General features: G+C 48.6%; 1 protein-coding gene across 7 annotated transcripts in view; it reads left to right on the top strand.

Moving 5' to 3' along the window:
* LOC123725164 (transducin-like enhancer protein 3-B) overlaps positions 1 to 27,000 on the top strand; it is a 54,614-nt gene that overhangs the window by 12,031 nt on the left and 15,583 nt on the right. The window contains exons 6-14 of one of the 7 annotated variants that reach the window (XM_045689575.2): positions 732 to 794; positions 1,068 to 1,142; positions 15,191 to 15,404; positions 15,824 to 15,840; positions 19,678 to 19,800; positions 19,922 to 19,972; positions 20,494 to 20,646; positions 24,884 to 25,016; positions 25,183 to 25,352. In XM_045689575.2, the coding sequence (XP_045545531.1) occupies positions 732 to 794; positions 1,068 to 1,142; positions 15,191 to 15,404; positions 15,824 to 15,840; positions 19,678 to 19,800; positions 19,922 to 19,972; positions 20,494 to 20,646; positions 24,884 to 25,016; positions 25,183 to 25,352 (999 nt within the window). Of the gene's footprint in view, positions 1 to 731; positions 795 to 1,067; positions 1,173 to 15,190; positions 15,406 to 15,779; positions 15,841 to 19,677; positions 19,801 to 19,921; positions 19,973 to 20,493; positions 20,647 to 24,883; positions 25,017 to 25,179; positions 25,353 to 27,000 lie in introns of all 7 variants that reach the window. The other 6 variants (XM_082957954.1, XM_045689574.2, XM_045689573.2 and 3 more) reach the window with 6 other exon arrangements.

Raw genomic sequence — 27,000 nt, 5'->3', positions numbered from 1 at the left:
GATGTAGTCCCCTCTCTCTCTGTTAGTAATCCAAGCTGGCTGTTGATGTAGTCCCCTCTCTCTCTCTGTTAGTAATCCAAGCTGGCTGTTGATGTAGTCCCCTCTCTCTCTCTGTTAGTAATCCAAGCTGGCTGCTGATGTAGTCCCCTCTCTCTCTCTGTTAGTAATCCAAGCTGGCTGTTGATGTAGTCCCCTCTCTCTCTCTGTTAGTAATCCAAGCTGGCTGCTGATGTAGTCCTCTCTCTCTCTCTCTGTTAGTAATCCAAGCTGGCTGTTGATGTAGTCCCCTCTCTCTCTCTGTTAGTAATCCAAGCTGGCTGTTGATGTAGTCCCCTCTCTCTCTCTGTTAGTAATCCAAGCTGGCTGTTGATGTAGTCCCCTCTCTCTCTCTGTTAGTAATCCAAGCTGGCTGTTGATGTAGTCCCCTCTCTCTCTCTGTTAGTAATCCAAGCTGGCTGTTGATGTAGTCCCCTCTCTCTCTCTGTTAGAAATCCAAGCTGGCTGTTGATGTAGTCCCCTCTCTCTCTCTGTTAGTAATCCAAGCTGGCTGTTGATGTAGTCCCCTCTCTCTCTCTGTTAGTAATCCAAGCTGGCTGTTGATGTAGTCCTCTCTCTCTCTCTGTTAGTAATCCAAGCTGGCTGTTGATGTAGTCCTCTCTCTCTCTCTGTTAGTAATCCAAGCTGGCTGTTGATGTAGTCCTCACCATGTTCCTTCCTCCTCTCTCTTCCAGACTGAGATTGCTAAACGGCTCAATGCAATTCTCGCACAGATCATGCCTTTCCTGTCACAAGAGGTGAGTGCCCCACACATCCATCCTAACATTGTCTTAACATTAAAACAACTTCTGGTGTTCCCATGGTTGTGTATGCCTGTTGTATAGAGCCTTGTTTCAGGCCCTATATTATTATTAATCCCTGTTCACAAGGTTTTGATTAGTTTAACCCAAGATGAGCCTAATTCTGTCTTAATAGATGTGTCTATGAAACAGGCTCTATAACCATGGAGACTTGCTGTACAGTAGCCTAGCTGAAGTTGGCTAAACCTTGTCTCTGTTTCTCCCCAACAGCACCAGCAGCAGGTCGCTCAGGCTGTTGAGCGTGCCAAGCAGGTCACGATGACTGAGCTCAATGCCATCATCGGGGTACGTGGACTTCCCAATCTGCCTCTCACCGTGTGTACCCCTCTTACTTTACTTCATTCAGCCAGAGACGGGGGTAAACCTGCATGTACGGAGGGGACCGGTAGTCCACTAGCAATATACTGTCTCAACTCTCATTTCACAAAGATTTAGGCCCCTCTATCTCATAGATCTCTCTCTTGTTCAAAGTACACTACATGTTGTTTTATATATATATATATGTGGAGTTAGTAGCTAGGTAGAGGATGTTACTGTAGGGTCCTGGTAGGGGATGGTTACTGTAGGGTCCTGGTAGAGGATGTTACTGTAGGGTCCTGGTAGAGGATGTTACTGTAGGGTCCTGGTAGGGGATGGTTACTGTAGGGGATGGTTACTGTAGGGTCCTGGTAGAGGATGGTTACTGTAGGGTCCTGGTAGAGGATGGTTACTGTAGGGTCTCCTGGTAGGGGATGGTTACTGTAGGGTCCTGGTAGAGGATGGTTACTGTAGGGTCCTGGTAGAGGATGGTTACTGTAGGGTCCTGGTAGGGGATGGTTACTGTAGGGTCCTGGTAGAGGATGGTTACTATAGTGTCCTGGTAGGGGGTGGTTACTGTAGGGTCCTGGTAGGGGATGGTTACTGTAGGGTCCTGGTAGGGGATGGTTACTGTAGGGTCCTGGTAGGGGATGGTTACTGTAGGGTCCTGGTAGGGGATGGTTACTGTAGGGTCCTGGTAGAGGATGTTACTGTAGGGTCCTGGTAGGGGATGGTTACTGTAGGGTCCTGGTAGAGGATGGTTACTGTAGGGTCCTGGTAGAGGATGGTTACTGTAGGGTCCTGGTAGAGGATGGTTACTGTAGGGTCCTGGTAGAGGATGGTTACTGTAGGGTCCTGGTAGAGGATGGTTACTGTAGGGTCCTGGTAGGGGATGGTTACTGTAGGGTCCTGGTAGAGGATGTTACTGTAGGGTCCTGGTAGGGGATGGTTACTGTAGTGTCCTGGTAGAGGATGGTTACTGTAGGGTCCTGGTAGAGGATGGTTACTGTAGGGTCCTGGTAGAGGATGGTTACTGTAGGGTCCTGGTAGGGGATGGTTACTGTAGTGTCCTGGTAGGGGATGGTTACTGTAGGGTCCTGGTAGGGGATGGTTACTGTAGGGTCCTGGTAGGGGATGGTTACTGTAGGGTCCTGGTAGGGGATGGTTACTGTAGGGTCCTGGTAGGGGATGGTTACTGTAGGGTCCTGGTAGGGGATGGTTACTGTAGGGTCCTGGTAGGGGATGGTTACTGTAGGGTCCTGGTAGGGGATGGTTACTGTAGGGTCCTGGTAGAGGATGTTACTGTAGGGGATGGTTACTGTAGGGTCCTGGTAGAGGATGGTTACTGTAGGGTCCTGGTAGGGGATGGTTACTGTAGGGTCCTGGTAGGGGATGGTTACTGTAGTCTCCTGGTAGGGGATGGTTACTGTAGGGTCCTGGTAGGGGATGGTTACTGTAGGGTTCTGGTAGGGGGTGGTTACTGTAGGGTTCTGGTAGGGGATGGTTACTGTAGGGTCCTGGTAGGGGATGGTTACTGTAGGGTCCTGGTAGAGGATGGTTACTGTAGGGTCCTGGTTGGGGATGGTTACTGTAGGGTCCTGGTAGGGGATGGTTACTATAGTGTCCTGGTAGGGGGTGGTTACTGTAGTGTCCTGGTAGGGGATGGTTACTGTAGTGTCCTGGTAGAGGATGGTTACTATAGTGTCCTGGTAGGGGGTGGTTACTGTAGTGTCCTGGTAGGGGATGGTTACTGTAGGGGATGGTTACTGTAGGGTCCTGGTAGGGGATGGTTACTGTAGGGGATGGTTACTGTAGGGTCCTGGTAGGGGATGGTTACTGTAGGGGATGGTTACTGTAGGGTCCTGGTAGGGGATGGTTACTGTAGGGTCCTGGTAGAGGATGGTTACTGTAGGGTCCTGGTAGAGGATGGTTACTGTAGGGTCCTGGTAGGGGATGGTTACTGTAGGGTCCTGGTAGGGGATGGTTACTGTAGGGTCCTGGTAGGGAATGGTTACTGTAGGGTCCTGGTAGGGGATGGTTACTGTAGGGTTCTGGTAGGGGATGGTTACTGTAGGGTTCTGGTAGAGGATGGTTACTGTAGGGTCCTGGTAGGGGATGGTTACTGTAGGGTCTCCTGGTAGGGGATGGTTACTGTAGGGTCTCCTGGTAGGGGATGGTTACTGTAGGGTCCTGGTAGGGGATGGTTACTGTAGGGTCCTGGTAGGGGATGGTTACTGTAGGGTCTCCTGGTAGGGGATGGTTACTGTAGGGTCTCCTGGTAGGGGATGGTTACTGTAGGGTCTCCTGGTAGGGGATGGTTACTGTAGGGTCTCCTGGTAGGGGATGGTTACTGTAGGGTCCTGGTAGGGGATGGTTACTGTAGGGTTCTGGTAGAGGATGGTTACTGTAGGGTCCTGGTAGGGGATGGTTACTGTAGGGTCCTGGTAGGGGATGGTTACTGTAGGGTCTCCTGGTAGGGGATGGTTACTGTAGGGTCTCCTGGTAGAGGATGGTTACTGTAGGGTCCTGGTAGGGGATGGTTACTGTAGGGTCCTGGTAGGGGATGGTTACTGTAGGGTCCTGGTAGGGGATGGTTACTGTAGGGTCCTGGTAGGGGATGGTTACTGTAGGGTCCTGGTAGGGGATGGTTACTGTAGGGTCCTGGTAGGGGATGGTTACTGTAGGGTCCTGGTAGGGGATGGTTACTGTAGGGTCCTGGTAGGGGATGGTTACTGTAGGGTCCTGGTAGGGGATGGTTACTGTAGGGTCCTGGTAGAGGATGTTACTGTAGGGTCCTGGTAGAGGATGTTACTGTAGGGTCCTGGTAGGGGATGGTTACTGTAGTGTCCTGGTAGGGGATGGTTACTGTAGGGTCCTGGTAGGGGATGGTTACTGTAGGGTCCTGGTAGAGGATGGTTACTGTAGGGTCCTGGTAGGGGATGGTTACTGTAGGGTCCTGGTAGGGGATGGTTACTGTAGTGTCCTGGTAGGGGATGGTTACTGTAGGGTCCTGGTAGGGGATGGTTACTGTAGTGTCCTGGTAGGGGATGGTTACTGTAGGGTCCTGGTAGGGGATGGTTACTGTAGGGTCCTGGTAGGGGATGGTTACTGTAGGGTCCTGGTAGAGGATGTTACTGTAGGGTCCTGGTAGAGGATGGTTACTGTAGGGTCCTGGTAGAGGATGGTTACTGTAGGGTCCTGGTAGGGGATGGTTACTGTAGGGTCCTGGTAGGGGATGGTTACTGTAGGGTCCTGGTAGGGGATGGTTACTGTAGGGGATGGTTACTGTAGGGGATGGTTACTGTAGGGTCCTGGTAGGGGATGGTTACTGTAGGGTCCTGGTAGGGGATGGTTACTGTAGGGTCCTGGTAGGGGATGTTACTGTAGGGTCCTGGTAGGGGATGGTTACTGTAGGGGATGGTTACTGTAGGGTCCTGGTAGAGGATGGTTACTGTAGGGTCCTGGTAGGGGATGGTTACTGTAGGGTCCTGGTAGGGGATGTTACTGTAGGGTCCTGGTAGGGGATGGTTACTGTAGGTTCCTGGTAGGGGATGGTTACTGTAGGGTCCACACTATGTCACCACCATACCCCTCCCACGTGCAGCGTTGCCTCTGTCACCACTGGTTTTTCATTATGAGTTGATGTACCTTATGTGATGCACTGTCTATTTGATTTACCAGTTACCATGGTGGTTTTGATTCATTTATCTTCAATTCTACATACGTCTGACAGTTATATATACTTTCCCACTGGTCAGCAGCTTGTTGGTCAGTCAGCAATCAGTCCTTCAAGGGGCCCCCCTCCTGCAATGGCTGAGAGAGTGGCAGGTGTTGGTTGTGAACTGAGAGAGAGTGGCTGGTGTTGGTTGTGAACTGAGAGAGAGTGGCAGGTGTTGGTTGTGAACTGAGAGAGAGTGGCAGGTGTTGGTTGTGAACTGAGAGAGAGTGGCAGGTGTCGTTGTTAAACTGAGAGAGAGTGGCTGGTGTTGGTTGTGAACTGAGAGAGAGTGGCAGGTGTTGGTTGTGAACTGAGAGAGAGTGGCAGGTGTTGGTTGTGAACTGCGAGAGAGTGGCTGGTGTTGGTTGTGAACTGAGAGAGAGTGGCTGGTGTTGGTTGTGAACTGAGAGAGAGTGGCAGGTGTTGGTTGTGAACTGAGAGAGAGTGGCAGGTGTTGGTTGTGAACTGAGAGAGAGTGGCTGGTGTTGGTTGTGAACTGAGAGAGAGTGGCAGGTGTTGGTTGTGAACTGAGAGAGAGTGGCAGGTGTTGGTTGTGAACTGAGAGAGAGTGGCTGGTGTTGGTTGTGAACTGAGAGAGAGTGGCTGGTGTTGGTTGTGAACTGAGAGAGAGTGGCAGGTGTTGGTTGTGAACTGAGAGAGAGTGGCTGGTGTTGGTTGTGAACTGAGAGAGAGTGGCTGGTGTTGGTTGTGAACTGAGAGAGAGTGGCAGGTGTTGGTTGTGAACTGAGAGAGAGTGGCTGGTGTTGGTTGTGAACTGAGAGAGAGTGGCTGGTGTTGGTTGTGAACTGAGAGAGAGTGGCAGGTGTCGTTGTTGAACTGAGAGAGAGTGGCTGGTGTTGGTTGTGAACTGAGAGAGAGTGGCAGGTGTTGGTTGTGAACTGAGAGAGAGTGGCAGGTGTTGGTTGTGAACTGAGAGAGAGTGGCTGGTGTTGGTTGTGAACTGAGAGAGAGTGGCAGGTGTCGTTGTTGAACTGAGAGAGAGTGGCTGGTGTTGGTTGTGAACTGAGAGAGAGTGGCAGGTGTTGGTTGTGAACTGAGAGAGAGTGGCAGGTGTTGGTTGTGAACTGCGAGAGAGTGGCTGGTGTTGGTTGTGAACTGAGAGAGAGTGGCTGGTGTTGGTTGTGAACTGAGAGAGAGTGGCAGGTGTTGGTTGTGAACTGAGAGAGAGTGGCAGGTGTTGGTTGTGAACTGAGAGAGAGTGGCTGGTGTTGGTTGTGAACTGAGAGAGAGTGGCAGGTGTTGGTTGTGAACTGAGAGAGAGTGGCAGGTGTTGGTTGTGAACTGAGAGAGAGTGGCTGGTGTTGGTTGTGAACTGAGAGAGAGTGGCTGGTGTTGGTTGTGAACTGAGAGAGAGTGGCAGGTGTTGGTTGTGAACTGAGAGAGAGTGGCTGGTGTTGGTTGTGAACTGAGAGAGAGTGGCTGGTGTTGGTTGTGAACTGAGAGAGAGTGGCAGGTGTTGGTTGTGAACTGAGAGAGAGTGGCTGGTGTTGGTTGTGAACTGAGAGAGAGTGGCTGGTGTTGGTTGTGAACTGAGAGAGAGTGGCAGGTGTTGGTTGTGAACTGAGAGAGAGTGGCTGGTGTTGGTTGTGAACTGAGAGAGAGTGGCTGGTGTTGGTTGTGAACTGAGAGAGAGTGGCTGGTGTTGGTTGTGAACTGAGAGAGAGTGGCTGGTGTTGGTTGTGAACTGAGAGAGAGTGGCTGGTGTTGGTTGTGAACTGAGAGAGAGTGGCTGGTGTTGGTTGTGAACTGAGAGAGAGTGGCTGGTGTTGGTTGTGAACTGAGAGAGAGTGGCAGGTGTTGGTTGTGAACTGAGAGAGAGTGGCTGGTGTTGGTTGTGAACTGAGAGAGAGTGGCTGGTGTTGGTTGTGAACTGAGAGAGAGTGGCAGGTGTCGTTGTTGAACTGAGAGAGAGTGGCTGGTGTTGGTTGTGAACTGAGAGAGAGTGGCAGGTGTTGGTTGTGAACTGAGAGAGAGTGGCAGGTGTTGGTTGTGAACTGAGAGAGAGTGGCTGGTGTTGGTTGTGAACTGAGAGAGAGTGGCAGGTGTCGTTGTTGAACTGAGAGAGAGTGGCTGGTGTTGGTTGTGAACTGAGAGAGAGTGGCAGGTGTTGGTTGTGAACTGAGAGAGAGTGGCAGGTGTTGGTTGTGAACTGCGAGAGAGTGGCAGGTGTTGGTTGTGAACTGCGAGAGAGTGGCTGGTGTTGGTTGTGAACTGAGAGAGAGTGGCAGGTGTTGGTTGTGAACTGAGAGAGAGTGGCAGGTGTTGGTTGTGAACTGAGAGAGAGTGGCTGGTGTTGGTTGTGAACTGAGAGAGAGTGGCAGGTGTTGGTTGTGAACTGAGAGAGAGTGGCAGGTGTTGGTTGTGAACTGAGAGAGAGTGGCTGGTGTTGGTTGTGAACTGAGAGAGAGTGGCAGGTGTTGGTTGTGAACTGAGAGAGAGTGGCTGGTGTTGGTTGTGAACTGAGAGAGAGTGGCTGGTGTTGGTTGTGAACTGAGAGAGAGTGGCAGGTGTTGGTTGTGAACTGAGAGAGAGTGGCTGGTGTTGGTTGTGAACTGAGAGAGAGTGGCTGGTGTTGGTTGTGAACTGAGAGAGAGTGGCAGGTGTTGGTTGTGAACTGAGAGAGAGTGGCTGGTGTTGGTTGTGAACTGAGAGAGAGTGGCTGGTGTTGGTTGTGAACTGAGAGAGAGTGGCTGGTGTTGGTTGTGAACTGAGAGAGAGTGGCTGGTGTTGGTTGTGAACTGAGAGAGAGTGGCTGGTGTTGGTTGTGAACTGAGAGAGAGTGGCTGGTGTTGGTTGTGAACTGAGAGAGAGTGGCTGGTGTTGGTTGTGAACTGAGAGAGAGTGGCTGGTGTTGGTTGTGAACTGAGAGAGAGTGGCTGGTGTTGGTTGTGAACTGAGAGAGAGTGGCAGGTGTTGGTTGTGAACTGAGAGAGAGTGGCTGGTGTTGGTTGTGAACTGAGAGAGAGTGGCTGGTGTTGGTTGTGAACTGAGAGAGAGTGGCAGGTGTCGTTGTTGAACTGAGAGTGGCTGGTGTTGGTTGTGAACTAAGATGTTCACAGAGAGGGTAACGTTAAGACCTGGCTGAGATTAGAGCGGTAACACTGATCAGATCATGGGGCTTTGCTCTGATTCCACTTTGCCAGTAAGGATGTTTTTAATTGGATAAGGGGCTCCAGCCAGTGCAGTCTTCATCGCTACCTCTCAGCCTTCTTATTCCTCTACAGGCTCACCAGTAGTGTCCTGAAGCTGAGATTACACTTACTGTTATAGCCTCTCCCCACCCCCACACACACACACCATCTTAGAGCTCTATGGAAACTAGGCTATAGAACTTAACCATGTTGTGGCTGAATCATAATAAGACTTTACCTGGTAATCCCTTCCTTAACTCTGAAAGTCAAAGCTCTCCTCATTCCACTTATTTGATCTATTCCAGTCGTGGCACACCTGATCCAGTTAACCAAGGGCTTGCTGATGAGTTGACCAGATGCACAGTATGTTGTGTGTTTCTAGGAGCAGTCAGATCTATCTGGGAATCTGAACACTCTGAAATGATAACACCTCGTCTTCCTAAGTTCCTAGAACATCTAATGTTCCTCCCGCCCTATTATATAAAGCTAACATGCTAGCTGTTTTTACTAGTTTGAGCTAGATGACCCCTTAGCTGTCCGTAGCTATCCTGAAGCCCTTAGCGGTTAGCTAGCTGACCCCCTAGCTGTCTGTAGCTATTCTGAAGCCCTTAGCGCTTAGCTAGCAGTTAGCCAGCCCCATAGGTGGGGTCAAGCCGGCCGGAGGCAGATATTGGAATTCAATTAAGGCAAATGAGTCAAGACTGTGACCCCTTTTCCAAGGTAATTACTTCCTCCTCTCCTCCCAGCCACCAGGCGGTTTAATTTTACTGTCCAGTGGACAGACAGACACACACGCCTTTGCCATTAAGCAGGGGCAGGGCTGTTGAGCTCGGCAACTTGGCACACATACACACACGCACACTCACTATGAAAACAGGCTTTTATTTGTTGGAGGAAGAGATGGCAGGAAATCAATCTCCATGCTTCCACTGTGTGGGGGAGAGAGCAAGGGATAGAGGGATGGAAGAAGGGAGGTCATTAAATATCTGACGGTAATCAGAAGCCAGCAGGGTTTGGCTAGTTGATATGTGTGTCTGACTAAACGATGTCCAGTGTCAAACGGAGGCACATGCACACAATCACACACACACTTCTATCAGAGGGAGAAACTACATTGACAGGGAGAGGGACAGAAGTGTACACTTAACCCTGTTTTCTTTAAACCTCAGGGACTCAACTATGTCATCTTTACACTGAGGGACAGACATGCGGACTAGTTTGTTTGAGAAAGAATATCCATAGACTTAATTCAGCCCTGATGAAGAGGAAGAGAGACGCAAATATATATATCACACACACTCAAGTATATGTGGATACCCCTTCAAATCAATGGATTCGGCTATTTCAGCCACATCTGTTACTGACAGGTGTATAAAATCGAGCATGCAGCCATGCAGTCTCCATAGACAAACATTGGCAGTATAATGGTCTTTCTAAAGAGCTCAGCGACTTTCAATGTGGCACTGTCATAGGATGCCACCTTTCCAACAAGTCAGGTTGTCATATTTCTGCCCTGCTAGAGCTGCCCCGTTCAACTGTAAGTGTGAAGTGGAAAGGTCTAGGAGCAACAGTCTCAGCCGCAGAGGGGTAGGCCACACAAGCTCACAGAATGGGACCGCCAAGTGCTGAAGAGCGCAAAAATCGTCTGTCCTTGGTTGCAATACTCACTACAGAGTTCCAAACTGCCTCTGGAAGCAACTTCGGCACAATAACTGTTTGTTGGGAGCTTCATGAAATGGGTTTCCATGGCCGAGCAGCGGCACACAAGCCTAAGATCAACATTCGCAGTGCCAAGCATCAGCTGGAGGGGTGTAAAGCTTGCCGCCATTGGACTCTGGAGCAATGGAAATGCTTTCTCTGGAATGATGAATCACGCTTCACCATCTGGCAGTCTGATGGACGAATCTGGATTTTGCGGATTCCAGGAGAACGCTACCTGCCCGAATGCATAGTGCCAACTGTAAAGTTCGGTGGAGGAGGTATAATGGTCTGGGTCTGTTTTTCATGGTTCAGGCTAGGCCCCTTAGTTGCAGTGACGGTAAATCAAATTGCTACAGCATACAATGACATTCTAGACGATTCTGTGCTTCCAACTTTTTGGCAACACTTTGGGGAAGTCCCTTTCCTGTTTGAGCATGACAATGCCCCCATGCACAAAGCGAGGTCCATGCAGAAATGGTTTGTTGAGATTGGTGTGGAATAACTTGAGCGACACACATTCACACACCCAGTCCTCCAGAAAGGGAGCGACACACACACACACACACACACACACACACACACACACACACACACACACACACACACACACACACACACACACACACACACACACACACAGCACCCTGACCCGTCCGGGGCAGAATTCTTTTTCCCAGTAGTCAGTCAGTCTCCCCTCCCCAGGCCAGTGTTATCTCAGGAGATATACTACCTGCTAACCTGTCCTCTTCCCCAGGCACAGAGTGACCTGAGAGAGAGAGAGGGCGCTCCAATAAACAACATATTCCAACAGGGTTTACAACCCCCAATACAACACTGCATACCTGCCAGTTTGTATACAAACTGTTTATATGGTTTCATACAGTAATATAGCTCTGCACAGATAACAGTTTACACACTGTTTCCCATTGCTTCCCATAACACAGGTGCACTAATCTAGCTCTCCAGACAACCAGCACAGTTGGTGTACAAACAGTTCGCACATGATGTTCCAGAACGTTAACCCATTCCAAAGTAATCACGGATCTGTTAATTGTTAATCTTACCAAGTAGACAAACTAGGTGCCCATTATTTTAGGTAGTGTGTGAAGCTACTAGCTTTTTAGCACCACCTTGTTCTTAGATAATGGTTAACAGGACAGGGTGAAGTTGCCCCCAGACACTGATCTAAGACCAGTTTAGAAAGTTTCCACCCCAATGGTTAAAGTTGGGATTTGGGCAGGGAAAGCTGATCCTAGATTTGTACCTAAGGGCAACATCAATGGTTAACAGATGGGTTACTGTTGGTGTTTTGCATATCTGATCTAGTAAAACCTACGTAAATGGTCATCTGTTGGACACCTGACACACGATTCATGTAAAACATGTATTACAGCACCCGTGTTGTTGTTGTTCTGGGCCAAACATTTGCTATTTGGAGGACCCACTCGCTCACTTTGCATGTTTTTATTTGCTGCAGATTTGAGTGTCAAATTCACATTTCCATTTGGTTTGAGTGTGTCCCTTTTTTCACACAGAGGGCATTTGTCTGCAGTCACATTGGCTCAAACCTCTGTGTACATTTTAGTACCTCATTATTTACATATTAGATGTCTTGTAGATATGGCTTTGGTTTTCATCTAGGTGGAGCGTAGCAAACTGGCTAAATGGACACTACACAGTCTGTAAAGAATACAGAAATTAGACTGATTTTAAGACCAGACTTTTATATTGCCCTATACGTCAGTATGTGTAGGCCTATCCCTCTATTTAATGAGTATTTAAAAATATATATTTTTTAAATGTATTTTTCTACTCAACGAATTAATACAAGCCACTGCAATTCTGACATAAGAACCTCAGCCATTGCAGGTACCTCAGCCCCCTTGAAGGACTCTCATACCGCTGACCAACGATGTGTTCTCACAGTTCATTTCACTTTGGACATTGTGTTATCGTAGCCTTACCACTCAAACTGTACTGCATTGCATGCACCTGTGGTTAGCCTCCTAGCATTAGCAAGCATTGAGCTATAGCTAGCATTGGCAAGCATGGAGCTATAGCTAGCATTAGCAAGCATGGAGCTATAGCTAGCATTAGCAAGCATGGAGCTATAGCTAGCGTTAGCAAGCATGGAGCTATAGCTAGCGTTAGCAAGCATGGAGCTATAGCTAGCGTTAGCAAGCATGGAGCTATAGCTAGCGTTAGCAAGCATGGCGCTATAGCTAGCGTTAGCAAGCATGGCGCTATAGCTAGCGTTAGTACTGAGCTAGATCTAGGGAAGGTCTCAATTGCGTACTCTTTGCGTCCTCTCTCCTCATCTCCTTAAAACCCATTAGATGAGAAAGCCAGAGGGGCCTCCCCTCTGACCTTCTCCTCAATGGGTTTTGAGAAAAAGAGGACTTGAGTGTGCAATTGAGATCTTCCCTAGCCACAGCTACCTCCTCTTACCACCCTTTTTCTTTGACTCCTACAGCAACAGCAACATGCTGTCTACCCAGCCTTCATGGTCAGTGTTTGGGAGAGGGATGGATGGAGGGAATGAGAAGAGATGTTGTGGTTGACGTTTGTTTGAATTGCTGCCACTGTTAGCATGTCAAGTGGTTTTGTAACGACAGTGTGGTAGGAAGTCGGGAACTAAAGCATGCATTGGGTGTCTCGATACTGAAAATTGGCTTCCTTCCCTTTGTTTGCTTTCCTTGATCCAAAAAAGGTCAGTGCAGGAAAGGAAGCACTTTAAAGTATTGGAACCCAGCCTTGTTTGTTTCTATGCTCTTTAGTCAGGTTGTCTGCCAGCCAGTCTGCCAGTCAGTTATTCTTTCATAGTGTTGATGTTGGTTCCAGCTGACTAACAGTCTGTCTGTGGGAGCTGTGATTTGCCCAGTTAGCTTTAATAGTCTCTTCTCTGCTCATCCCCTCCTGACAAAACCCAGCTAAGATTTGGAGTCATTTACACAGATGAAAACAGATAAGTGTGAAAGGAGGTCGGTCACCTCTTTGTCCAGGAATATTGAATCGGAGGCAGTTTATTTCCCCCATCCCTCACTCCACTCCTCGTCTGCCTCGGTGGCCCCTTAATGAGTCTTCTTGATGATGCTTCTCTGCATGCTTCCCTCATTAGGCACCCTCAACAGGGACTTCTCTGCTCTATCCTTCCCTCCCTCCCCTCCCTCCCTAACACACATAGGCCCCTGCTCCACACACCACCAGCACAATATTGATTAACAATCCTGCCTGTCTAAGTGGGTTCCATCCATTCTATACCGCCAGCCCCTCAGCTCCAGATAATGAGCCTACTGGATAATAGGCCTATTGTTAAGAGACCAGACTTGATCAACCTTTACTGTTAAAAGGCTTACAAGCTCTGTGTATGTGTTTCCCCCTCTTCTAATGAGTAGTATGGGTCAGGGCTATAATACTCCCAGCTAGCTATCAGGAAGGTCAATAGATTGGTTTGGGACTGACTGTTGATGGATGTGCTAAGTGTTATTTAACCTCGTTTTAAAGCACTCGCTTCCCCTTTTCAGCTGAGTGGCTATTTAACTCCCGCCTGTTAGTCTGGATCCCTGAGTCGATCTCGTCTGTCTCTCTCCCTCTCGCTCTCCCTCTTCCTCTCTGTCTCTCACTGTCTCTCTCTCGGCCTCTCTTTCTCTCACGCTCTTCTCTCTCTCTCTCTCTCTCTCTCTCTCTCTCTCGACGTTGACAGGCTCTTGGGAGGGCTAAGTGTCTGTGTCCCGCCCTCTCTGCCTGTTAACAGGCTTTGCCAGAGGGCCAGGAGGTGGGCGGCTGACTTTGCTTGTTGGGTGTTGAAAGGTTTGCAGTTTTTATTTTCACCTGCGGTCATGCCGTGTGTGAAATTAACCCTATGTGCAACCCTCTGGGAATACATCCCCAGCCATGTTCTTGTCTGTAGTGTCTGCTAAAACAGTCCACATAGAATAGAGATCTTCGAGTAGGAAGCCTGCTTTGAAGGACGGATAACTAGCAGTTGTTGTGTTGCCGGCTGCTTCTCACTAATTGCTGCAGGCAGCTGGTGTTTGGGCGCAGTTCATCCAGTATTTATCAAGTGTATTCTGTTCATAAAATGAGGTGGACTTTCTTTAGTGCGACGTGTTTGTAGGATACGTGTGTGTGTGTGTGTGTGTGTGTGTGTGTGTGTGAAGGATACGGGGTGTGTGTGTGAAGGATACGGGGGGGGGTGTGTGTGAAGGATACGGGGTGGGGTGTGTGTGTGTGTGTGTGAAGGATACGGGGGGGGGTGTGTGTGTGTGTGTGTGTGAAGGATACGGGGTGTGTGTGTGAAGGATACGGGGGGGGGGGTGTGTGTGAAGGATACGGGGTGGGGTGTGTGTGTGTGTGTGAAGGATACGGGGGGGGGTGTGTGTGTGTGTGAAGGATACGGGGTGTGTGTGTGAAGGATACGGGGGGGGTGTGTGTGTGTGTGAAGGATACGGGGTGTGTGTGTGAAGGATACGGGGGGGGTGTGTGTGTGTGTGTGAAGGATACGGGGGGGGTGTGTGTGTGTGTGTGAAGGATACGGGGGGGGTGTGTCCGACCTCATACCCAGGCCCTCATAATAGTCTGAGAATGGTATTTGTGAGGAAGATGGCCTTATTGCTAAGGATGGTTCTTACCTACTGGCCTCTAACAAACATTTGCTAATTAAATTCAACTCCCCAATCCTTCCTCCTTCCCATGGTTTAGGACTGTTATTGGGGAGGGGAGGGAGACTAACAACTTTATGTACTGGGACAGTGGTTCTCAAACCTCTCCTCGGGACCCCCAGCCGGTCCAAACCTCTCTTCGGGGACCCCCAGCCGGTCCAAACCTCTCTTCGGGGACCCCCAGCCGGTCCAAACCTCTCTTCGGGGACCCCCAGCCGGTCCAAACCTCTCTTCGGGGACCCCCAGCTGGTCCAAACCTCTCTTCGGGGACCCCCAGCCGGTCCAAACCTCTCTTCGGGGACCCCCAGCCGGTCCAAACCTCTCTTCGGGGACCCCCAGCCGGTCCAAACCTCTCTTCGGGGACCCCCAGCCGGTCCAAACCTCTCTTCGGGGACCCCCAGCCGGTCCAAACCTCTCCTCGGGGACCCCCAGCCTGTTAATGTATTTGATCTATTCCAGAACTAGCACACATGATTCAACTTGTCAACTAATCATCAGGCCCTTGATTAGGTAAATCAGGTGAACTAGTTCTGTGCTAAAACACAATAGTGAAATGTCTGGGGGTTCCTGGAGAAGAGATTTGAGAACCACAGTACCAGGGCTTGTTATCCAATGGGGTGCCACATTTAGACCGCTGCAGATAGAAATGTGGCATTGACATCAGCTCTTGACAGTACATATTTCTATCTGAGAGTTTCTGTAACGTTGTGCCCACCTTAACTAAGCCCCCTCCATGTGTTGTATATCCAGTCCCCCGGTCTCTTCCCAGCCGACCCACTTGTCGTATGTCTTTTTCCCCAACAGCAACAGCAGCTCCAGGCTCAGCACCTGTCCCACGCTGCCCACGGTGGGCCACCCATCCAGATGCCCCCGCACCCCTCGGGCCTGCAGCCCCCCGGCATACCCCCCATCCCGGGCGTGGCGGGCTCCGGTCTGCTGGCGCTGGGAGCCCTGGGCAGCCAGGCCCACCTGCCCTCCGTCAAGGACGAGAAGAACAACCACGACCTGGAGCACAGAGGTGAGGCGCTTGAGGGTGTGGATAGTTAGGTGGTTCTGCTCAATGGGCAGTGTCACTTTGCATTGCGGCCATTTTGGATCCATACAATAGGCTTTGTGGTTTGATATTGCGGCCATTTTGTCCCTGCTCAGTGGGCATTTGTGGCTCTAAATTACAGCCATTTTGGTTCTGTGCTGATTTTGTTTGAGTATGAGTTGGGTGGCCTGATGTCCATGCACTCTCAGACCACAGTGGCTGTAAACACTTATTAAATTAACTTGTCTGAATGTGAAACCAAAGTATTTAAAAATGTATTTTTCTCGTGAATGCAGGCCCATTAAGTCACAATACATGTTGCCATTAGTACTAACTTTCTTTTCACTTTCTCCCTCTTGGCCTGTCATCCTTTCACTCCCCCCTGGCGATCCCTCTGGTAAAAGAACGAGAGTCGAGCACGGTAAGTTGTCCTTTATTCTTCTGAGGTCCCCCCCATCTCCAACGCCCCCTCTCTCACCCTCTCTCACCCTCTCTCAACCACCTTGCCCTCCCTTGACATTGACTTTGCGCCAGTCTGTTTGGTGACTAAGGCACTTTGCTTAGACTTTAAACACCACACCTTGTTGGAAATGTAAAATTCCTGATCCCTGCAGTAGAACACACACGTTTTGTCTGGTATAAGCTGTTCTGCAATCAAATAATGAATGGGGGGAGCCGAGTCTGCCTCATAGAGCTGGTGCTGCTTCCCCCTCTACACTATCTAATCCAGGTGGAAAATGACTCCAGTCACCAGGCGAGGATTAGCCCGCTCTATAATTTCATCACAATTAAAAGAGACTTTGACTCTCGTCTCTCCGCCTAAGAGGATTTACTGTAGCCCATCTATCCACCCCTCCACCCTCCTCTCTGCCTTTTACTCCTTCCATCTTTCTCTCCAGCCTTATTTTGCCTCTTTGTTTTCTAATGCGCTCCTTTTCGGTTTGTCTGTTTGTTGTAATCATTCTCTCTCTCCTTTCTTTGTTCATACTCAATCGTTTTGTCTGTCTCTCTGTCTTTCTCTCTCTGCCTACTTCCAGTAAATATTTCTGAACACAGATAGTGAATAGTTTCCTCCCTCCTTCCCCCGGGCTTCTTCTCTTGTTAAAGCCTCTGTTTATTAGACTGGATTAAATCTCTCTGATAGCCAGGGATAGCGACGCGGTGGCGGCTGCGCCAACGCAGGGATTGGGTTCCCAATGACTGGGCAGCGTGAATGGGTGCAGTCATGTCTGAAGGGAACGGAACTGGGCCCCTGCGATTAGCAGTGCTAATGCTAACTCCACTCCCCTCCCTCATCTCCCTCTGTCGCTTCCTCCCTTCCTGTCCTGTTGTCTCAGGTCACCTGATAGGGGGCGTCTGAGGTTATCCAGTCTGTTAGTCATGCCTTAAAAGGCCACTGTGTATTAGACAGACAGACACACACATTTGTTTTACTATCCTTGTTGGGACCAAGCAATGTATTTCCATTCAAAATGATATTTACCCTAAACCTAATTCTAACCTTAAACTTAACCCATAAGCCTAAAATAGCCTTTTCCCTTGTGGGGGCCGGCGAAATGTCCCCAATTGTCAGAATTGTCGTTGTTTTTACTATCCTTGTAAAGGTGTCCGCATGCTTCCCAGACGGAACAGTCCAGAAGAGTTTATACATAAGTTTATACATATACTATGACAAAATGTTGGGGCTTTTCGGGCACATTTTTTTTCTCGAGGCCAGTTGGGAGCCGACGTCTTCGCCCGTGATTGGTCAACTGTAGGGATTCTTCAATAGTCTTTGTTGTTGTTCAATGAGAGACGACTCAATAGCACATTTCTTCATTGAGAAATAATGCACCAAACATAGTTCATGTAAAATTGCGTGACTAAGATCTCCTTGGCAGCAAAGTCAAAATGTAATGTAATTACTTTTTTAATTCTGACTTTTGAGGAAGTGTATACTGGCTACGGCATCTCAAAATGGACAAACTGCACTATTGCCGCTTTTTTTTTTTCAAGGGAATGTCTTTAAGGGAGTATGCGAACACACTTGTCCGGTTCACCTAGTCGACTTCAGCTCTCCACTAGCCGAACTGAAGCATGCTGACACCTTAAGGACTTCAGCTCTCCACCAGCCGAACTGAAGCATGCTGACACCTTAAGGACTTCAGCTCTCCACCAGCCGAACTGAAGCATGCTGACACCTTAAGGACTTCAGCTCTCCACCAGCCGAACTGAAGCATGCTGACACCTTAAGGACTTCAGCTCTCCACCAGCCGAACTGAAGCATGCTGACACCTTAAGGACTTCAGCTCTCCACCAGCCGAACTGAAGCATGCTGACACCTTAAGGACTTCAGCTCTCCACCAGCCGAACTGAAGCATGCTGACACCTTAAGGACTTCAGCTCTCCACCAGCCGAACTGAAGCATGCTGACACCTTAAGGACTTCAGCTCTCCACCAGCCGAACTGAAGCATGCTGACACCTTAAGGACTTCAGCTCTCCACCAGCCGAACTGAAGCATGCTGACACCTTAAGGACTTCAGCTCTCCACCAGCCGAACTGAAGCATGCTGACACCTTAAGGACTTCAGCTCTCCACCAGCCGAACTGAAGCATGCTGACACCTTAAGGACTGCTGATATCCACAAGGATAATAAAACCAAAAACGCACACAACCTCAGAGAGAGGGGGGCCTGGGAGGTAGCTAGCTAGTTACCCACCCCACCACCCCTCCTCTTTCAACCCCTCAGGCCAATCCACCTCTATTTGTCTCTCTCCTTTTATCCTCTCCAAAAGAGAAGCTGCGCATTTTGGAGCCACAATGGCAACATTCATGTACATATTTAGAGCCGGGATGGGGGGAAAGGGAGGGGGAGAATGGAGGGTTTGGCTTAGAGTCACGAGGAGTCAGATTACTTTGTGCAGCAGCCAAGACGAGGGCATGTTGCCTAGAAAGCCCTTCTGAAGGGGGCACCCCAACGCTGCCCAACCACATCCTCCTCCTCTCTCTCGTTCTGTCTGTCAACCACAAGGCCCCGTCTTTTCTCTCTCCTTTTATTTCTTTACTCTCTCGCTGTCGTTCCTTTCTTCTTTCTCAGTGGACATGGGTGAGGGGTTAAAATGGGCAGCTCTTGTCCTCTCTTTAGTCTCTCTGTCTCTGTGGGTAATGAAAGGCTGGATGAGTGTGTGGGCTTGGCATGGAGGGCCCAGTGTACCCAGTGCCACCCTGGCAGTGCCAGCCTAACCCCCCCAGCCTGCCCAGCATGGGCACAAGTGGGGAGCTCAACTCAGTGCCTCACTACTGGCCTCTCATTGGATGCCAGCTGCCTTTTTCTATTTCTTTCACTCCCTCTTTTTCGACAACTTTCCTGCTCTACTTTTTCTCGCCGTTTCCGTTTGCTCTTTGTCAACGTTCCTTCTGTGCTCTCACTCACTCACTCTCTCTCTCTCTCTCTCTCACTCACTCACTCACTCACTCACTCACTCACTCACTCACTCACTCACTCACTCACTCACTCACTCACTCACTCACTCACTCACTCACTCACTCACTCACTCACTCACTCTCTCCTGTCATTCAATCCCTGTGGTTTAGGCAGTTTCCTGTCCCTCCCTCGCTACTTGTTTATGTACTGTATAACCACTGAGTGGTCCTGGCAAGGTGCCGACCTGTGTGAGGTCAGAACTCACCACACCAGCCCACTCTCCAGCAGTCATCCGTTCAGCCCAGCAGCTCTGGAGAAAGAACCACTGTTCACCTGGTGTTTTCCTTTCTGATGGTGTGTGTGTGTGTGTGTGTGTGTGTGTGTGTGTGTGTGTTTGTGTGTGTGTGTGTGTGTTTGTTTGTTTGTTTGTTTGTTTGTTTGTTTTGGAGGGATAGCAGGAGGAGGACAGGAAAACAAGTTCTGCATTGTTTGCGTTGTGTGTAAGCAGCCTCAGTCAATGGAAGGCCTGGGAGAAGATGAGTCTGTGCAGTTTGTCTCCTGGGCTCACTGTCAGGCTCACTCCCTGTCCCTCACTGATGCATCATGGTGCGTGTTGAGCTAATATCCTCTAGTCTGAGGGGAGGTTTAGCTCTGTCAAGGGGTGTGTGTTTGAAGGACTTTGGTAAAGCCCCATCGGCGGCCTGGCAGCTCTCCCCTCTAAGATGTCTGTCTCTACAGCACAAAGACACACTTCAAGACCTAAACTTGCAGAGCACATTTCTCCTAGACGTTTTGTTACGTGGGACGACTCCTGTGACTGACATGGTTCCTCGTCTGTCTGCGTGTTGTTCCAGAATAACTCAGTGTCTCCGTCGGACAGCCTGCGTGCAGCCAGCGACAAACACCGCAGTTCCTCTGATTATAGCATGGACTCCAAGAAACGCAAGGTGGAGGAGAAGGACACTATGAGCAGATACGTGAGTGGGAGCACACACACACACACACACAAATAATACAGTCAGCACCTTTAAACAGGAGAAGTACTGCTCTCACACACTGATATAAGTGTGGTCACTGTCTAACACTGTCTCTCAACAGGATAGCGATGGAGACAAAAGTGACGACCTCGTCGTGGATGTGTCCAATGAGGTAAGAGCAGCTGGTCGCTTGCATGTGTGTGTTTGAGTGGACATACGTATGAGTGTGTTGGTATGTTAGTGTGGTTGAGTTGCAGAGCCACATTCCACCCCGTCTCTCTGGTAGCTAGTGACTGAACACTGGTGTCTTTGTTGAGGAACCAGAGCTGACAGAGACCTTAACAGCTGTCACACCCTCACTAAGGTCACCAGGGAAACGGCCCCTAAAATACAGAAGGAAGCAGAACTGTGTGGTTGTGTATAACATCCACTTATGTGTATGTGTACCAAATAAAAGCTTTATTTGTACGGAGACATGCTTATACAAAGAAACCTGGATGGAACCCCTAGGGTGACGGAGACAGAGGACAAACAAAGTGTGTGTGTGTGTGTGTGTGTGTGTGTGCACGTGGCCTGGGTTTGTTTGACCTTCATGTACATGTTCCAGCGTGTTTCCACTCCTCCATTTACTCATTCTCTCACTCTCTTCCTCTCCCTCATCATTTTTCTCTTTCTCTTGTTCTCTCTCTCTAGGACCCAGCCACTCCCAGGGCGAGCCCTGCCCATTCTCCTCCAGAAAACGGTCTGGACAAATCACGGGCCCTAAAGAAGGACGCCCCCAACAGCCCCGCCTCCGTGGCCTCCTCCGGCAGCACGCCCTCCTCCAAAGCCAAGGACCACGCCCACGTGAGTGTGTGTGTGTGTGAGAAACGGGAAAGGAGGGGGTAGGGGAAAACAATAGACAAGGGGTGAGTGTGAGGGGCTCATACATGGGAGGAAGTGTAGCTATTAAACTGCTGAAGGAGGGTTGGGGGTTGGAGAGGAGACTCACAGTGCTCTGCTCCTTTCAATATCCTTTATGGCAGGCAGAATAAATGTTCATTGCTTTCCCAGCCCCGGATCGTAAATAAACCGGGACAATGACAGGGAGATTGCTCTGTCCCACCCTCCATCTCTCTCTCCCATCCCTCCTTCCCTTACCAGGCCCCATGTCAATGTGCTTAATTACTGGTCTAGTCAGGGAGCAAACTACAGAGATCTCCCTCCCTCACCAGTCCTATCTCCTTGGCTGTGGTAATGTGCTTAACTAGTCAGGACTCATGTTTCTGTCCGGGGGTGGGGTGGAGGGGTGCAGATTAAAGGGAAATGAGGGCTAAAGAAGGACCACCATCTTGGATGTTAGGGCTCTGACAAGCCAGTCTCTAATAGAGTTTTATGTGGCTCCACAGGGTTCTAATGAACTGGCACTAGTAGATTGGATTATATTCAGCTCACCACTCAAATTGTCACTGGATTTTGGGGGAAAGTGGTTGTTATTTTGGGATTTGGTCTTTGGTTTCTATTTGTCCCTCTCTCTCCCTGTCTCTCTCATACATGTTCTATTTGTCCCTCTCTCTCCCTGTCTCTCTCATACATGTTCTATTTGTCCCTCTTCTCTCCCTGTCTCTCTCATACATGTTCTATTTGTCCCTCTCTCTCCCTGTCTCTCTCATACATGTTCTATTTGTCCCTCTCTCTCCCTCATACATGTTCTATTTGTCCCTCTCTCTCCCTCATACATGTTCTATTTGTCCCTCTCTCTCTCTCTCATACATGTTCTATTTGTCCCTCTCTCTCCCTGTCTCTCTCATACATGTTCTATTTGTCCCTCTCTCTCCCTGTCTCTCTCATACATGTTCTATTTGTCCCTCTCTCTCCCTGTCTCTCTCATACATGTTCTATTTGTCCCTCTCTCTCCCTGTCTCTCTCATACATGTTCTATTTGTCCCTCTCTCTCTCTCATACATGTTCTATTTGTCCCTCTCTCTCCCTGTCTCTCTCATACATGTTCTATTTGTCCCTCTCTCTCCCTGTCTCTCTCATACATGTTCTATTTGTCTCTCTCATACATGTTCTATTTGTCTCTCTCATACGTGTTCTATTTGTCCCTCTCTCTCTCTCATACATGTTCTATTTGTCCCTCTCTCTCCCTGTCTCTCTCATACATGTTCTATTTGTCCCTCTCTCTCCCTGTCTCTCTCATACATGTTCTATTTGTCCCTCTCTCTCCCTGTCTCTCTCATACATGTTCTATTTGTCCCTCTCTCTCCCTGTCTCTCTCATACATGTTCTATTTGTCCCTCTCTCTCCCTGTCTCTCTCATACATGTTCTATTTGTCCCTCTCTCTCCCTCATACATGTTCTATTTGTCCCTCTCTCTCCCTCATACATGTTCTATTTGTCCCTCTCTCTCCCTCATACATGTTCTATTTGTCCCTCTCTCTCCCTCATACATGTTCTATTTGTCCCTCTCTCTCCCTCATACATGTTCTATTTGTCCCTCTCTCTCCCTCATACATGTTCTATTTGTCCCTCTCTCTCCCTCATACATGTTCTATTTGTCCCTCTCTCTCCCTCATACATGTTCTATTTGTCCCTCTCTCTCCCTCATACATGTTCTATTTGTCCCTCTCTCTCCCTCATACATGTTCTATTTGTCCCTCTCTCTCCCTCATACATGTTCTATTTGTCCCTCTCTCTCCCTCATACATGTTCTATTTGTCCCTCTCTCTCCCTCATACATGTTCTATTTGTCCCTCTCTCTCCCTCATACATGTTCTATTTGTCCCTCTCTCTCCCTCATACATGTTCTATTTGTCCCTCTCTCTCCCTCATACATGTTCTATTTGTCCCTCTCTCTCTCTCATACATGTTCTATTTGTCCCTCTCTCTCCCTGTCTCTCTCATACATGTTCTATTTGTCCCTCTCTCTCTCTCATACATGTTCTATTTGTCCCTCTCTCTCCCTCATACATGTTCTATTTGTCCCTCTCTCTCCCTCATACATGTTCTATTTGTCCCTCTCTCTCCCTCATACATGTTCTATTTGTCCCTCTCTCTCCCTCATACATGTTCTATTTGTCCCTCTCTCTCTCTCATACATGTTCTATTTGTCCCTCTCTCTCCCTGTCTCTCTCATACATGTTCTATTTGTCCCTCTCTCTCTCTCATACATGTTCTATTTGTCCCTCTCTCTCCCTGTCTCTCTCATACATGTTCTATTTGTCCCTCTCTCTCCCTCATACATGTTCTATTTGTCCCTCTCTCTCTCTCTCATACATGTTCTATTTGTCCCTCTCTCTCCCTGTCTCTCTCATACATGTTCTATTTGTCCCTCTCTCTCTCTCATACATGTTCTATTTGTCCCTCTCTCTCCCTCATACATGTTCTATTTGTCCCTCTCTCTCCCTCATACATGTTCTATTTGTCCCTCTCTCTCTCTCATACATGTTCTATTTGTCCCTCTCTCTCCCTGTCTCTCTCATACATGTTCTATTTGTCCCTCTCTCTCTCTCATACATGTTCTATTTGTCCCTCTCTCTCCCTGTCTCTCTCATACATGTTCTATTTGTCCCTCTCTCTCCCTCATACATGTTCTATTTGTCCCTCTCTCTCCCTCATACATGTTCTATTTGTCCCTCTCCTCTCCCTCATACATGTTCTATTTGTCCCTCTCTCTCCCTCATACATGTTCTATTTGTCCCTCTCTCTCCCTGTCTCTCTCATACATGTTCTATTTGTCCCTCTCTCTCCCTCATACATGTTCTATTTGTCCCTCTCTCTCCCTGTCTCTCTCATACATGTTCTATTTGTCCCTCTCTCTCCCTCATACATGTTCTATTTGTCCCTCTCTCTCCCTCATACATGTTCTATTTGTCCCTCTCTCTCCCTCATACATGTTCTATTTGTCCCTCTCTCTCCCTCATACATGTTCTATTTGTCCCTCTCTCTCCCTCATACATGTTCTATTTGTCCCTCTCTCTCCCTCATACATGTTCTATTTGTCCCTCTCTCTCCCTCATACATGTTCTATTTGTCCCTCTCTCTCCCTCATACATGTTCTATTTGTCCCTCTCTCTCCCTCATACATGTTCTATTTGTCCCTCTCTCTCCCTCATACATGTTCTATTTGTCCCTCTCTCTCCCTCATACATGTTCTATTTGTCCCTCTCTCTCCCTCATACATGTTCTATTTGTCCCTCTCTCTCCCTGTCTCTCTCATACATGTTCTATTTGTCCCTCTCTCTCCCTCATACATGTTCTATTTGTCCCTCTCTCTCCCTCATACATGTTCTATTTGTCCCTCTCTCTCCCTCATACATGTTCTATTTGTCCCTTTCTCTCCCTGTCTCTCTCATACATGTTCTATTTGTCCCTCTCTCTCCCTCATACATGTTCTATTTGTCCCTCTCTCTCCCTGTCTCTCTCATACATGTTCTATTTGTCCCTCTCTCTCCCTGTCTCTCTCGTACGAGAGGGTTGCCAGTGTTCTAGTTGGATGGGTTGCCAGCGATCTAGTTGGATGGGTTGCCAGCGATCTAGTTGGATGGGTTGCCAGCGATCTAGTTGGATGGGTTGCCAGCGATCTAGTTGGATGGGTTGCCAGCGATCTAGTTGGATGGGTTGCCAGCGATCTAGTTGGATGGGTTGCCAGTGATCTAGTTGGGTGGGTTGCCAGTGATCTAGTTGGGTGGGTTGCCAGTGATCTAGTTGGGTGGGTTGCCAGTGATCTAGTTGGGTGGGTTGCCAGTGTTCTAGTTGGGTGGGTTGCCAGTGTTCTAGTTGGGTGGGTTGCCAGTGTTCTAGTTGGGTGGGTTGCCAGTGTTCTAGTTGGGTGGGTTGCCAGTGTTCTAGTTGGGTGGGTTGCCAGTGTTCTAGTTGGGTGGGTTGCCAGTGATCTAGTTGGGTGGGTTGCCAGTGATCTGGTTGGGCGGGTTGCCAGTGATCTGGTTGGGCGGGTTGCCAGTGATCTGGTTGGGCGGGTTGCCAGTGATCTGGTTGGGCGGGTTGGGGTTCTATTGCTTTGTGATTAGCATCATTTAGAATAACAATGGAACACACTGGAATAAAGCAACATTAATCACATCTAGTCTCTCTCTGTCAGAATGATAAGTCATCCACACCAGGCCTAAAGTCTAACACCCCCACACCTCGTAACGATGCCCCCACACCAGGCACCAGCACCACCCCTGGTCTACGGCCCATCATGGGCAAGCCCTCGGGCATGGAGGCACTGGGTAAGTCCTCACACACATACACACTCATACCCACATGTATACAAACACACTCGCCCTCTAACCACAAATGGATTAACACGAAAATAACTTCCTTGTAGGTCTGCCCATTTGCCTATGACAGAATCAGTTGTCCTTACCGTCTCTCTCTCCTCCCTCTCTCTAGCAGCTCCAGCCCTGCGTACCCCTTTGTCCATAGCTGGCTCCTACGCCACGCCCTTCGCCATGATGGGCCACCACGAGATGAACGGCTCCCTGACAAGCCCCGGGGTCTACGCTGGCCTCCACATCTCCCCCCAGATGAGTGTGGCCGCTGCTGCGTACGGACGCTCGCCCATGGTACGCTCCCCTAAAACTCCACCTCATGAAGCCACATACTCACATTCAGCCCCTCAGCCCTATACACAGGCTACAGTTACTAATACAGCACAGTCACACAGGCTACAGTTACTAATACAACACAGTTACACAGGCTACAGTTACTAATACAACACAGTTACACAGGCTACAGTTACTAATACAACACAGTCACACAGGCTACAGTTACTAATACAACACAGTTACACAGGCTACAGTTACTAATACAACACAGTTACACAGGCTACAGTTACTAATACAACACAGTCACACAGTCTACAGTTACTAATACAACACAGTCACACAGGCTACAGTTACTAATACAACACAGTTACACAGGCTACAGTTACTATTACAACACGGGCTACAGTTACTATTACAACACGGGCTACAGTTACTATTACAACACGGGCTACAGTTACTATTACAACACGGGCTACAGTTACTATTACAACACGGGCTACAGTTACTATTACAACACGGGCTACAGTTACTAATACAACACGGGCTACAGTTACTATTTCAACAAGGGCTACAGTTACTATTACAACATGGTCACACTCGGCTACAGTTACTAATACAACACAGTCACACAGGCTACAGTTACTAATACAACACAGTCACACAGGCTACAGTTACTAATACAACACAGTCACACAGGCTACAGTTACTAATACAACACAGTCACACAGGCTACAGTTACTAATACAACACAGTCACACAGGCTACAGTTACTAATACAACACAGTCACACAGGCTACAGTTACTAATACAACACAGTCACACAGGCTACAGTTACTAATACAACACAGTCACACAGGCTACAGTTACTAATACAACACAGTCACACAGGCTACAGTTACTAATACAACACAGTCACACAGGCTACAGTTACTAATACAACACAGTCACACAGGCTACAGTTACTAATACAACACAGGCTACAGTTACTAATACAACACAGGCTACAGTTACTAATACAACACAGGCTACAGTTACTAATACAACTCAGGCTACAGTTACTAATACAACACAGGCTACAGTTACTAATACAACACAGGCTACAGTTACTAATACAACACAGGCTACAGTTACTAATACAACTCAGGCTACAGTTACTAATACAACACAGGCTACAGTTACTAATACAACACAGGCTACAGTTACTAATACAACACAGGCTACAGTTACTAATACAACACAGGCTACAGTTACTAATACAACACAGGCTACAGTTACTAATACAACACAGGCTACAGTTACTAATACAACACAGGCTACAGTTACTAATACAACACAGGCTACAGTTACTAATACAACACAGGCTACAGTTACTAATACAACACAGGCTACAGTTACTATTACAACACGGTCACACAGGCTACAGTTACTAATACAACACGGTCACACAGGCTACAGTTACTATTACAACACGGTCACACAGGCTACAGTTACTATTACAACACGGTCACACAGGCTACAGTTACTATTACAACACGGTCACACAGGCTACAGTTACTATTTCAACACAGTTACACAGGCTACAGTTACTAATACAACACAGGCTACAGTTACTAATACAACACAGGCTACAGTTACTAATACAACACAGGCTACAGTTACTAATACA

The sequence above is a fragment of the Salmo salar genome, chromosome 11 (genome assembly GCF_965601325.2).
Source record: "Salmo salar chromosome 11, fSalSal1, whole genome shotgun sequence".
NCBI classification, from domain to species: Eukaryota; Metazoa; Chordata; class Actinopteri; order Salmoniformes; family Salmonidae; genus Salmo; species Salmo salar.
Note: the sequence above shows the minus strand (reverse complement) of the source record. Positions and strands in the feature narration are given on the sequence as shown.